Source organism: Neofelis nebulosa, chromosome 4 (assembly GCF_028018385.1).
Source record: "Neofelis nebulosa isolate mNeoNeb1 chromosome 4, mNeoNeb1.pri, whole genome shotgun sequence".
NCBI lineage: Eukaryota > Metazoa > Chordata > Mammalia > Carnivora > Felidae > Neofelis > Neofelis nebulosa.
In genome coordinates, this window is record NC_080785.1 from 149,304,630 (window position 1) to 149,318,282 (window position 13,653).

The 13,653-nt window shown below is 52.1% G+C and overlaps 1 protein-coding gene and 1 long non-coding RNA gene across 6 annotated transcripts in view; both read left to right on the top strand.

The window, feature by feature from the left end:
* The first annotated feature begins 15 nt into the window (after positions 1–15).
* The window catches only part of POC1A (POC1 centriolar protein A), a 101,626-nt gene continuing 87,988 nt past the window's right edge, over positions 16–13,653 (top strand). The window contains exons 1-4 of one of the 5 annotated variants that reach the window (XM_058726707.1): positions 16–266; positions 607–723; positions 965–1,122; positions 6,863–6,936. In XM_058726707.1, the coding sequence (XP_058582690.1) occupies positions 1,113–1,122; positions 6,863–6,936 (84 nt within the window). In that variant the 5' untranslated portion in view covers positions 16–266; positions 607–723; positions 965–1,112. Of the gene's footprint in view, positions 267–606; positions 724–957; positions 1,123–6,862; positions 6,937–13,653 lie in introns of those variants that run through there. The other 4 variants (XM_058726705.1, XM_058726706.1, XM_058726711.1 and 1 more) reach the window with 4 other exon arrangements.
* LOC131510084 (uncharacterized) lies at positions 1,129–2,750 on the top strand. The gene is made up of 2 exons (XR_009260894.1): positions 1,129–1,678; positions 2,435–2,750. It is a non-coding gene; the product is annotated as an uncharacterized LOC131510084 (long non-coding RNA).

The following is a 13,653-nucleotide window of genomic DNA, read 5'->3' on the forward strand; positions in this document are numbered from 1 at the left end:
GCGTACCGCGTCGAGCTCTTAGCGTAGGAAGGGCGGGGCCCCTACGTGGGCTTGGCCAGTCGGTTTGGACCTGGGCTTTCCCGGATCGCCTGCCAAGAGAAGGAGGGGCACGGTAGTGGATCCTACACCCTCTTCTTGTTTCTCTACTAACTGCCCTATGCTTCAGAACCCTGTAAAAGGGCAGAGTCGGAGGGGAAGTGCCCCTGAGGACAACTGGGACGTTATAGGGTTGTAGAAACTGGTGCCTTGGATATAGAAGAAGGAGGGTAAGGAAGGCGTTCCGGACCACGGTCTAAAGCAGGATCCGCCCTGTCTGTGACGAAGGGCTTCCCAGAAGAAGCCCAGAAGAAGTGGGGGTGTATTTGCCCAAGGATGGAGTGGTTCTGGGGGTGATGTGGGGAGAGGGTGAGGCTGGAGGGGGCCCCTCGGAGTCCGAGATGAAGGGACTTAATCTGAGGCAGAGAAAGGGCAAGAGGGGCTGGGCTGGATAGAACCCGTGTACTATACAGCTCCGAGCACTATCTGGAGATAGTGTGGAGGCGCAAAGCCTGACGTAGTTAGGGTTTGACACATATTATTATGACTTTTTTTTTTTTTCCATCGCAGGCGGTCCGAAGTGTCTTGCTGGCCGCCTTCGGCACCAACTGGGCGGCTCAGAACTCCATCCCAAAGTTCAGAGTTGGGCTATGGCTCCTTTGGGTCTCCCCAGTCCACACCTGCAGGGTAGGGTTAGGCAAATCCCTCTCAGGAACACCAATCTGCTCCACACCCTTCCCAACTTAACTTGAGCTGGGTTGGCCTGGGCCTGTGCCAGGCTTACAGCTGCCCTCCTCCAGTCTTGAAGGGGCCATCCAGGTTGCTCCTTCCTTAGCTGGGCATTAATAATAAGAGGGACAAAGTCCAGAGTGATGGTGACTAAGATGTGTCCAGGTACTTCTTAATTCCCTCTCTCTTGAGTCTCCAGCCAGCTGAGAGGCAGGCAAGGGGAGTCTCCACATGCAGAGGAGGGAGCTGGGTCCAGAATGGCACCGGGACCAGTCCAGGGGCCCATGAAGAGGGCTCTGGCCTAGGAGTCCTGGGCCGAGCTCTGCCCCATCCTGCTGAGAGGAGACATGAGGAAAGGTCAGCACTTGGACTCAGACCTAAATGCACCTAGAAGTGGAAATGGTGAAGATGGTGTTGAGTGTTTTGCTCTTCTCTGGGCCTCACTTTCCTTATCTGGGCAATGGGATCATAATCCCTGTTCTACCTGCCTGACAGGACTGTTTGAATGATCAGAGGTGAAACAGAAGCAGAAAGAACTGGACATTGGAACTAAATATGGGTTCTAACCCTGGCACTGAATCTCACTTGGCCTTGGGCAGGCCACAACCTCTCTGAGGTTCATTTTCCTCATTGTAAATCTCTCCCAGCCCTGCCACTTGTGGTTGGCAGGAGGGTCAGGTGAAGTCATGGATTTCAGAGGCTTATTGTTTAAACCAGCAAGGCTCCAGCTCTCTGGGAGTTTCCTGTTTAATAGAGGGAAAGGTTGAGAAACAAAAGAGACTCACTTGGAAAGTGAAATAGAATGTTGTAAACAATTCCAGATGGAGGAGGAGGCTGTTACTCCCCGGACACTGAAGGAGGGGGGATCCCAACCACCAAGAAGCCTTCCGGAAGAGTGGTGCCAGCTGGAAGGGTGGGTCTACATGCGAATGGGAGACTGATAAGTGAAGCTTTCAGTGGGAAAGTCCCAGGCCTGTCCTGGAGGGTTAGTGTGAGTCAGCCTGAATAGCTGGGCTTCAGGGATGCAGCTAGAATGTGAAGAGGTAGGAGAGAAAGGCCGTAAAGGGGCCACAGAGATCTCCAGTGTCAGCTCAAGAACCACCACCAGGGCAATGGTCAAAATGCGTATTCGCAGGCAATGGCCCTTTGATTCTGACCCAGGAATCTATATTTTCACCTGGCCTCTCTCTTGGTGATGTGCGGGCACCATATCTTAGGGCCACATTTTGGGAACTGTTTCCTGAGTGGTTTCCAGTTTGGGATTTTGAAGGGCAAATACTAAAGCCATGAGTTCTAATCCTGGCTCTGCCACTTTCTGATCGTGAGGTCATCAGCAAAATACCCCACATCCTAAGCCTCTGTTTTTGCATCTGTAAAATGAAAGTACCTCACCTGTCTCGCTGATGAGTCTGAGTGGGTCCCATTCAGCCTTCCTCTCCTCTCTTCTCCCTTCCCCATTCTTTTTCCTTTCTTCTCTCCATTCCTCCCTCCCTTTTCTCCCTCACTGCTGTCTTGCCTCCCTCCTCAGAGCTGCAGTACAAACTCGTCTTATCACCCTGGCTCTGGGCAGCGAAGACCAAGCTGCTGGAGTTCAGGCAAGGTCAGGCTCCATTCCGGGGACAATGCTGAGGCATGACCTCTCCTCCCCCACTTCTTCCCTCCACCCCAGTCTGCGTCATCATCGTCGTCTGGGACTGCTGCACACAGCACTCCTCCAGAGGTCAAGGCAGAAGGAAAATGTCAACCCCAGCCCCAGAATTCATCCTTTTCCACTCTGGGCCCCAGAAACTACTTGTAGTAGTGCCACTCTGTCAGAGTCAAGGAGCCAACAAGGGACCTTGGACAAGCTTACTGCTTTCCTCTGAGCCTCATTTTCAACATCTAGCAGCCAGGCAAGAAATCCCTCCAGTTCCCCAGCCCCAGGAGATCCAGATGGACATGGGACAGTTTTGAAGATAAATAAAACCTCTAGCCTGTTCTTCTGATGCTTGGTGTGCCCTTGGCTGTGAGCCAGCCATGCTCCTTGGGATGTTAGTGTCTGTCTGTCTGGCTGGCTGGCAATGAGTGGGAGATCAGCCTTACAGAATGGTTAGAGACTCTGGAAACAGTTCAGCTCTGCCCTACAGAGTTGGAAATGTGAGCTCCAGGGTTAACAGTAATAGGGTCCAGTAATTAGCATAGGAGATGGACTCTAAGGGTTGGGCAGGGTGGGAGGGTCCCCAACACCTGCCTTGTGCTGGCCCTTCCTTTGGAGTCTTCTTAGGCTCTGGCCCACCCAGAAGACAGGCCTGGGCCTGGGTTTGTAAAGCCAGCTTTGGAGCAAGGGGTGGGTTCTGATTGGCTAGAGGAGAAAGGGGCTGGATTGGGGCAAAGCCAGCAAATGCTCCGGGAGGTGTGTTGGGGGGGGGGGGGTGGATTGCACGTAGGGAATAGTATCCCCTACCCCTGAAGAGCAAACACTGTTCTCCCAAAAAGCCTTGGAGGACCCCTGAGCCTAGCCCTCTAGGATAGAACCCACAAACTGTGTTCCAGATATGTTCTCTTTGACCCAGACAGTGCTTTTTAAAAATGTGGATTAGTTACCAACATTTAATAATCAAGATATTGTTACACTGAAATATTCCCAACTTTCCTTGAGGGATCATCATGCCTGGAGCTCCTGAGCTGGCCCAGGCATAATTTGTTCTCCCCAGTTCTCTACCAGCCCTCCCATCAGTGGGTCCCCGATCCTTAGGACATGTAATGTCCCAGCAATAACATATTTCTGGCTTTGTAGGCATCTGAGTATGTGTCTGCAGCCCTAACCCATTTTAGAGCCAGGGTGACTAAGATCCTGAGAGGGGAGAGGTCTCACTCAAGGCCACATAGCAAGTGAGGTTTGGTCTGCAAGGGGACCCAAGTGTCTTGCTTTCTAAGCCACACACTGGGCTTTTCTGCCCTCACAGCCTCTGGAGGACAGTCTGAGGCAAGGGGTTAGGGGAAAGATCAGGCTGGTTGTGAGGGCTTTCTGGAAGGGACTAAGAGATGAGTTCCCTAGTGCTTGTCCTCATTCAGGCCCCACCCACAGCCCCTGCATACAGATCTGACCAGGGCAGGGCCTGTGAGGTGATGGGTGGTGATAGGATGGAGTAGGCTAAGCCCCTGCCCCTCTGGCCTGTATAGTATTCACAGGTTGGAGGAGCCTTGTTCCCTGCCCTCCTGGGATGCTGGAGAGAGACGGCAGGAAAGTACCTGTTTTGAGACTGTGACCAGTGTGGTCAAGGGCGTGGGGACAGAGAATGGCAGGGAGGGAGACCCACATCAGAGTTGGATCCTGGTGTTGAGGAGATGCTGCTGTGGACAGGCCATCTAGGCTGAGGGGCCCCCAGTGAAGGCTGGAGGAGGCTGGTATGGAGGAGGGACATCAGGAGGCCAAGGAGGCTGCGGCTCAGAGGGAGAAGGGGGTGTGTGATGGAGATTGGAGGAGGCTTGAGTCCCAACTAACTGCTGCCAGAGTCCCACTGTTATCAACAATGTGATTATCAACCAAGGTAAGGTCCTTAAATCTCTCTGGCCCAGGAGCATTTGAAGGCCTGCCCAGCAACCCTTCTGCCAGACATTGAGGAGCTGAAGCAAAGGAGGAGGAATAGGGAAAGAGTGAGGGAGGCTCAGAGAAGTGGTACTGGACAAGGGTAACTAGGAGAAGGCCAGGGAGGGATTATAATACTACAGCGAATGGGTATGGCAACAAGAACAGCTCTCCTCAATGTTTTGGCCTTGCGCTGTGATTATGTGCACAATTTCAGGTCCCCTCGGAGCAACCCTACAGGTCAGTGGAATGAGGAGACCCATCCATAGGGCAGAAGCTCAGAATGGTTAAGTAGCTTGCCCAAATTCACACAACCAGCAAGTGGAGAGTGTGGCTTACCTGTTGGCCTTGTGCCTTCTGGTCTAGCATTCCACCCTGAGGAGGATGAGGAAGCTGGGAGGAATAAGACTGGGACTGTGTTGGGGGTCAAGGTCTGAGTGGAAGCTTCTCTCTACTTCCGGGAAATCGGCCTTGTTTGGGTAGGCAGATGGGAGTTCCCAGCCAAGGAGCCAACCAGCCTGACTCTTAGTGGGAGTCACTTACTTTGGGGGACCTCTGGGCAGCCAGTCATGGCCTCAGGAGGGAAGACTCCTTCCAGAACCCACACACTGGTAGACACTGTATTCCTTCTCTATCCCCTGCACCTGGGTCAACAGCTCTGGGCCCAGATGCTTAGCAGTAGGACTCACAGCCTGGCACAGACCCCCTTCTGCCTTCCTCTCTCTTTGGGGCTCCTGGAAGGAGAAAAGGGGGCCCTGACTCTACAGGTTTTCTGTCCTGTACTCCAGAACTCGCCTCCTTTCTGTCTCCTCCTCTCCCAGACCTCCTGGACACTCCAGCCTTCTCCAGTGCTAACAGCAATCCCTAAGAACAGCCCATGCCTTCCTGAATTCTGCCTCTGCCATAGGCACAGGCCTGGCACTTGTGCGTGTCTCTGCACCTAATTCCCGAATGTGCCCTACAAAGTGGAGATACGCAACCCATTCTTAGAGAGTGAGGCAGGATCCTGCTTGTGTTCGGCTCCCAGCTCCGTCTCTGTGTGCCCCCTGGCCTTTGGCAGACAGCACAGCCTCTCTGAGCTTCCATTTCTGCATGCACGAAGAGGGAGTGGTACTTTCTGTGATGGTTGAACTATGTGTCCACTTGACTAGGCCATGGTGCCCATTGTTTGGTTAAACACCAGTCCAGATGCTGCTGTGAAGGTATTTTGTACATGTGATTAACATCAACAGTCAGATGACTTTAAGTAAGAGAAATTATCCTTGATAATGTAGGTGGCCCTCATACAATCAGCTGAAGGCCTTAAAGAGCAAAAACCAAGGTTTTGTGGAGAAGGTCTTTTGCTGCAGGCTGTAACATAGGAATCCTGAGTTTCCAGGTTGCTAGACTGCCCTACAAATTTCAGATTTGCCAGCCTCCAGTCATCTGAGCCAATTCCTTAAAATCAATTTCTCTCTTCATATATCTATATCTATCTTATTGGTTCTGTCTCTCTGGAGAACCCTGACTGATAAACCTGGTGATAAACACACACGGTTGACATGAGGGCTCGCTGAGCCACTGCCTCCGTGCTTGTGGCGGGAGGGATCAGCACCTGGAAACAGCATGCAGTTAGTATTAGCTGGTGGCTACGGATGAAGGAACTGAGCCTCGGCAAAGTAACTTGTCCAAAGTTTCAGAGCTCAAGGCAGTATTTGAGCCAGACCTGCCTTCCCAACGTGTCCTTGCCCTGTCACCCTCCTCCTTGCCAAGAACCTTGGGTCAAGGTGGCTCCCTCTCTCCAGGATCCCCTTTGGGTTGAATGAAAGCCCTCAAGCCCTGGTGGGGGAGGTGAGACCGGAGGCACTGTTGGGGCCCGGCTGGTACTGAGTTAACAGGTTCTTGTGCAAGACTAGCAGGCTTGTGACATGCCAACATTCACCAACCCTAGAACTGCTGTGGCCCTGCTGTGGCCTTTGGAATCGTTGGGGTGAAATCAGCACAGGAGTGATGACCAAATAACGACCCTTCTCTTTCGGGAAGGCTTCTTAGCCCCACCACCCACCCTGCAGACCTAGCAAGCTAATCCCTGTGCCTCATAGACTTGGGGTTAGCAGCACAGGGGTCTGCAGGGACCAGGTCAGGGAGGGCAGTGGGTGCCCTGGGATCCTCTATGTCTCCGCTCTGCTCATTGTCATCTATGGGACACAGCCTAGTGTGGCCAGGCCTTCTTCCCATTATTTCAAGAATAGCCTCACATCCAGATTTTGATGTGAGCACTTGGAATTCTTATATTTTTAAATATCAAAAACTTAGTTGAGTAGATAATATTTGAATATGGCTAAAATGCAAATAGTATGACACGGTAAAAGAAAATTTTTCCCTCATCTAAATCTGCCCATAGGCACAACCACTGCTTCCAAGTTTTTATGAGTCCTTCCAGAAAGATCCTACTCAGTCATTCAACATTTGCCTGTTGACTGCCTGCTATAAATGACCTGCATTCATAAAACACATTTTGCTCCTTGTTTTTTGTGTTTAACACTGTAGCTTGGAGAGAGCCCTGTAGTGAGCAGAGAGACTTCTTGTGGCCCGCCTCATCTCTAGTAGCTCCGTGGTTTCTGGTAGGTTGCTCATACAAATTCTTGAACGTGCTTCTTTGTATGGGGTGAGGACTTCTGTGGGATATTTAGAAATGAAATCGCTAGGTCAAAAGGCAAGCCAAAGGTTAAAATCTTTTTTTTTTTAATTTTTTAACATTTTATTTATTTTTGAGACAGAGAGAGAGAGACAGAGTGTGAGCCAGGGAGGGGCAGAGAAAGAGGGAGACACAGAATCTGAAGCCGCCTTCAGGCTCTGAGCCTGACGCAGGGACCGCGAGATCATGACCTGCGCTGAAGTCGGACACCTAACTGACTGAGCCACCCAGGTGCCCCAAAGGTCAAAATCTTTGATTCCAGGGTTGTTTTTTCTCTGATATTGAATTGTATGTGTTCTTGTGAGCAGCCTCAGACCCTTGACGAAGTGAAGTAGTTTTCTGGAAAAGGATAAATAGGTTTATTTATTCAGCAAATACTTACTGTGCACCCACTGTTTACCAGGTATTGAACTAGATTTTAAGACAGAACAAGGCAGATGTAGTCCTGTTCTCATGGAATGGATGGTCTAGTGGGGGAGACTATATGTGTATATATATATATACATATGCATATACATGTATATGCACATATATACATACATATACACACGCATATATAGTAAATACGGGCCCATGTCAACATGTGACCACGGAATGAGCGCTCACATAGGTGGTCTGACAAGAATAGGGGCTGCTTTGTTTGGGGTTTGAGGAGGCCTCTCTGAGGAGGGGATGTTCTGATGGTGAAGTTCCCCCTCTGATGTTCTGAGGAGGTGAGTCCTAATGGACCAGAAGGAGCCAACAAGGATGGGGGTAGAACAGGCCAGGCTGGGGAATCTATGCCCTTGGCCACCTCCAGCCCTGGCCGGTGCACTTTATAACATGGAAAGTTGGGAACACCAGCCATCTTGCCCAGGGCTGAGGAGGCATGGGTGTGTTTCATTATATTACTGTTATTATGACAGATATGTGAGCAAGAAAACATGGGCGAGAAGTCTGTGGGAGGTGGGCATGCTCGAATGGGCTCTCTAGAACTTTGAGGACCCTGAGGAGGGAGAGTGGGTAGGAGCTGGAAGGCCTCCAAGCCTCTGAGGCCTCACTGAAGTCACAGAGGCTGGCGTAGCATGAAGGGCAGCAGAGGCAGCCTGGGCCCAACTAAAGGGCCCTGAGAGCCAGCCAAGAGATGGACCTTACTGTGTGAAGTTTGGGATTGGGAGACAGCTCTGAAGCCTTGAGGCTCAACTTCAGCAGACCCTGGGCTTCAGTCAGGGTGGCCGTGCCAGACCCAGCCAGGGGGGGCTAGCATGGGGCAAGGCCACCCATGACATTTACCCAACCTCCAGAACCCATCCGGCTTGAATGCAGCACCCTGGTTGTGACACGGGCTCAGTGCTTCCCTCTAGGTTACTGTCACCATGCCACCCAGGCCCTAGGTTCCTCTTTTCTGAGCTACCCACACCAAGGTCCATTGGGATTTTGCCTTCATTGCTCTGACTTGGGGAGAAGGGTGCTTGAGGGGGTCAGCAGTGCTGGTGGCTCACAAGAGAGGTACTCAATGAACATTTGTTGAATGAACAGATGGATGAACGAGCAAATGCATGCATGAATGAATAAATGGAATGGGTAAATAAATGAGGATTTGCTGTGGACTGTGTGAATGCATAGGTTTGTGTGGGTTCTCAGGCCCCAGAAATGGGGCAGTTTGTGGGCAGATTGTGTCAGCAAGAGGCAAGTGTGGAAAGCAAGAAGCAGATGGTTGGTCAGCAGATAGCCCAGAGATGGGAAGGGGAATTCGCAAGGTCATCTAACAGGCACCCCCTTGCCTGGGCATTTATAGGAGCTTGCCCTGGGGAGATTTGTGAGCGCCCACATTCTGAGCATCCTGCCACCACACCTCCTCTCATCCATATACAAGCACACACTGGGGGGCGTCTGGGGGGCTCAGACGGTTAAGCGTCCTACTTTGGCATGGGCCAGGATCTCATGGTTCGTGGGTTCGAGCCCCACGTAGGGGTCTGTACTGACAGCTCAGAGGCTGGAGCCTGCTTTGCATTCTGTGTCTCCCTCTCTCTCTGCCCCTCCCCTGCTCGTGCTCTGTCTCTTTCTCTCAAAAATAAATAAACATTAACAAGCACACATGGGCCCTCACAGGTGTCCACGCAGCCTCCTCCAGGCCTCCCTCTATGCTTGCCCTGAATCAGGCCACCTCTGATCCTGGGCTTGGTCTGTGGAGCAGAGCTGGCATGGGATGGGGGCTACAGGACAGACCACAGGACAAGTAGTAAGTCTTCCCCATCCCAGACCTTCGCCCCTTCTTGTTGTCTTTCTCCGACCACCTATGTGGCCAGCACATCAGAGGATGACCATGACCGTGCAGCAGGAATGCTCTCATTTACCTCTGCCTAGCTACATTTAGAAAATAGTTTTTCCACAGTTTCCCTGCATCTCTGCTGGTATCTCTGAAGTGACAAATCAGGTTTGTGAGTTCTTAGGGCCAAGTTTCTGCCAGAGAAACCTGCTAGTCACATTCAGAGGTGCACACACTGGATATCTCTCAAGTTCATTCATGGTCTCAGGCCCGCAGGTGCTAGAGTCACTGACACCACCTCTGCACAGCCACATGTCCACCCCCTCTGATCATAGGAACAGTAACACACATGCTCATAGCCATATATAGCTGCAAAGTCACATTGCTACAGGCAGGCATGCTAGGGCAGCCACAGTGCACCATGGTTGTGACATTGTCATACATGAGGTCACACACGTGGGCTGAACCATGTAGGGTCACAGGGTTGTGCACATTACTTTGCCCCTCCCCCTTACTGCTATCCCAACCTCCCAAAGTGCTCACTACCTCGCTGGGATGTGTCATCACCATCCCTTCCCCAACCCACATCCCTGATGAGGTCAAGGCTAGCAAGAGCCCTATCCTTCCCTCAGCTTGCCTTTTCTGTGGCCATAATACTCACGGATGCCCTGATGGTCCTGTACAACTCTGAAAAGTACCCAACGGGCCTGTGTGGACTCTGGGGCACTACAGTCAAGCTGTGTGATAATAACAGTCTCTTCATTCAGGACCACAATTTTTTCACCTGTTTAATGGAGGCATGGACTTGGTGGTTCCAAGTCCTTTCTGGCACTCATGATAGGGACAGCTGTGATCCTGTGGCCCCTCAAGCATTTCCTGGGCCCTGGGCTCCTTGAGCCACCTGGCTCCTGAGATTCTACTCAAACCTTAAGGCAAATGCCTCTCAATAATGAATGGGCCCCAGTGAGGTTTCCTTGGGAACAAAGGAGAGCCCAGCTATGCTCTCACTGAAGGCCTGATACCTGGCTGTCTGTCAGGGTCACAGGAGGAGCCTGTGAGATAGGGCGCCACAAAGCCTGATCTCTGGGGGACTCACCCAAGCCTTCTTACAAGCAACACACTGGCAGAAAGAACCTTCTAGAAAAGCTGCCACATAACTCAACTGCAAGCTCAGGCAGGGTATCTCAGTACAAGAGACAGTCATTGTTCTGGAAAGGCCAGAGGCAGCCCCTCCTTCTTCCCCTTCTTGTTCCTGATCTTCCCAGACCCCTGGGGTTCCAGCATAACCAGTATGTCCCTCTGAGTTCAGGAGAGGTCAGTAGATTTATAAATCCCCCAAATCTAGTCAACGTCACCATAGGGAGATTTGTGTACTTTCCAAAGAGTGGTTGTTGAGTGGCCAATGTGTGCCAGGTGCAGTGCAGGAGCCCAGAGAAAATAAACCAAAGTGCACCCGAAGTAGCACTGGTGCAGGACGTTTCACAGTGTTCTCTGGAAAAATAAAAAAAAGTTCTGTGGTCAAGTAAGTTAGGAAAGCCTATTATATAATTCAGCTGGGCTGAACAAAGGTAAACCAGTTTCTTGCTTGTGGGTTTTGGCAGAGCCTGTATCAGGCTGTGTGCTGCAACAGTGTTCTGGGAGTGGGTGGAGAGAGAGTGTGAGTCTCATTTCCACCCTGCTTTCTTCTCCAAGCCTCTGGCTGGGCGGGAGACCTCGAGCAATGCTGCTTGAGGGGCACCAGGATTCCAGATTCAGCAGGGTGCTGGGGAATCCGAATTTCTGCAAGTTGTCAGGAGCTGCTGCCAGGACATCACTTGGAAAACCACTGATCTTAGAACAGCTAGAGGGATCTTTCTAAGGCTAAAACACAGAGGTCGTCCTCTGCTCAAAGCTCTTCTGTGGCTCCCTCTCACTCAGCAGAAGCCAAGTCCTCATGGAGTCTGTAAGGCCCCCCTACCTCAATGACACTGTCCCTCTACTTGTTTCTCTGTCCCCTAACCCTACCCAACAAGTCCCCACCTGGGGCCTTTGCTGTTGCTGTCCTTTTGCCCTGTATAATGCTCCTCCCCCAGATCTTGGTGGGGCAATCATCCCTCATCCCATCATTCTCACCCCCAACCCAGCCTTGTACCCCTGCTCTTCCAAGAGGCCCTCCAATACCACGCTCTTTCCACAGCCCCGCATGTTGACTCCATGAGGCCAGGGCTGTGCTGTCTGATGACTCTGTTCCTAGCACCACGCACAGTGCTCAGCAAAGGTTGGGGGGACTGTTAAGTGAATGGAGCCCAGGACCCCAGCAGGGCTAAAGCTTGGGCCTCCCAGGCCAGACAGGCCTGAGCATCTAAGAACACCCTCACAGGTGGACTCTGGATGGGGCCCTCTGGTCTGATGCCAGGTCTGGTGCCCTGGGAAGGGCTGGGGAGGAGGGCAGAGGTGTCCAGGCTGGGGCCGTGGGGAGTGGCCCTGTGGATGCCAGGTTCTGTCACTGGCTCTGTGAACCTTATCAGTGCTGACTTGCATCCTATCCTTGGAGCACTCTGTGTTCCTGGTGCATCTCCCCAGAGGTCATGGAAGTGCTGATGAACTTATGATCCTGATGAGCTCAGAGGGTGTCCTGTGGCAGAAACCAGAAGTTTCTGAGGAACGGGGGCCAGATCTGTCTCCCCACTGCAGCCTCCATTGGCTCTGGCTTGGCCTAGGGGTAATCCCAGTGGGCAGCTGGGGGAAGGAGGGTTAGCCAAGCCTGTCTAACTGCCAGATGCAGAGGAGGTATAGGGAGGTTGTGGGGCAGTGGTACACCCTCCTCTTCTGTAAGGGGGGGTGGTGGTTGCCCAGCACTTTCACCAGGGTGGCCTGTCTGATTCTGTGTCTTGTGCTGGCAGTACCCCTGTAGCCCTCCCCACTCATGTCAAGGCTGTGTTTGGGTAGCCTTGAGTAGCCCCCCACAGGGACTGTGTGAATTTGCACATGATATCAGTGGTGGCCTTGTTCAGGATTCCCAAGGAATTTTCTGGCAAGCAAGGCTTTGACTTTGGGCCTCCTGCCCAGTGAGCTGACATTAGTCCCTGAGCCTTGTTCTGAATGGCTCTGCCTGGTGGGTAGACTGAGGGCTGGGGTCCCTGGGCCACCTGTCCTGGCCTTCCTGTGTACTCATACTGCCGAGGCACACACAAGTGTGCGTGTATGAGTATGTAGGTACCTTCAGGAAAAGCCTGCCGGTCTGAGCTCCCACAATCTCCCCCTCAGTGTGCCCTGCTTTTTTAAACTACCATTTATTGAGAGCTTACTGGTGCCAGGCCTGTATTTTAATCCTTACAGCAACTCTGTTCCCTAGGGTTGTGTCTCTCAAAAGGGTATGTTGAAGTCCTAAACCCTCAGTACTTGTGGATGTGACTTTATTCAGAAATAAGGTCTTTGCAAATGTAATCACGTTGAAATGAGATGATACCGGATGAGAATGGACCCCAATCCCATGATTGGTGTCCTTACAAGAAGAAGGAAATTTGGATACGTAGGGAAGACAGCCACTTGAAGGAGGCAGAGAGTGGAGTCATGTGGCCCCATGCCAGGAACTCAGGGGCTACCAGGAGCTGGAAGAGGCCAGGAAGTATCCTCTTCTAGAGTCTTCAGAAGGAGGATGACCCTGTCGACACCCCAGCTTTTAAATTTGGGCCTCCAGAACTAGGAGAGAATCATTTTTTGTTGTTTGAAGCCACTTAGTTTGTGGCACTTTGTTACAGTGGCCCCAGTACCCCTAGCTTCTATTATGATCTCCATTGCATGAGGAGATGAGGCTCAGAGAGGTTGAGCTCCTGCCCACAGCTACACAGTAAGTCAATGTTGTACCTGTGATTGGAACCCAATCTGCACAACTCCAGCCTTTCCCTCATGGACCCCGGAACAATCAACTCCTCCCTTACCTCCATCCCCTGACCCACTAAAGCACACCAATCCCCAGCCTCAGGGGAGACCCCATGCCCTCCCTGCTAGTGGCCTCCAATCTTGTTTGCTGGCTCCTAGACTTTCCCAGTGTCCTGGCTTCCCCAAGCTCCAATCCTACCTCCCTACTCTTCCCTCACCACGCCCTGGACCCCAGCGTGGCCTCAGTCCATGTGGGAACTCTGGTTGCCCCACAACCCAGCATCCTGCCACCCTTCCTGCCATCTCCATGAAGTCATATCTCCCTGCAGCTGGACCCCTTTCCTCCAAACAACCCAGGCCGCTCTGTTCTCAGACCTCTCCCTTTTCTGAAGGGGCTTCTTGGGGGCTGTCCTGCTGGGACCTCCATGCTCTCTCTTTGCCAAGCACAATACCCCCAGACACTCAGACTCCTGTCTTACCCCAGCTCCTTGCCAGTGGCCATAAGACCAAGCCAGTGAGACCTGGCATTTCTCC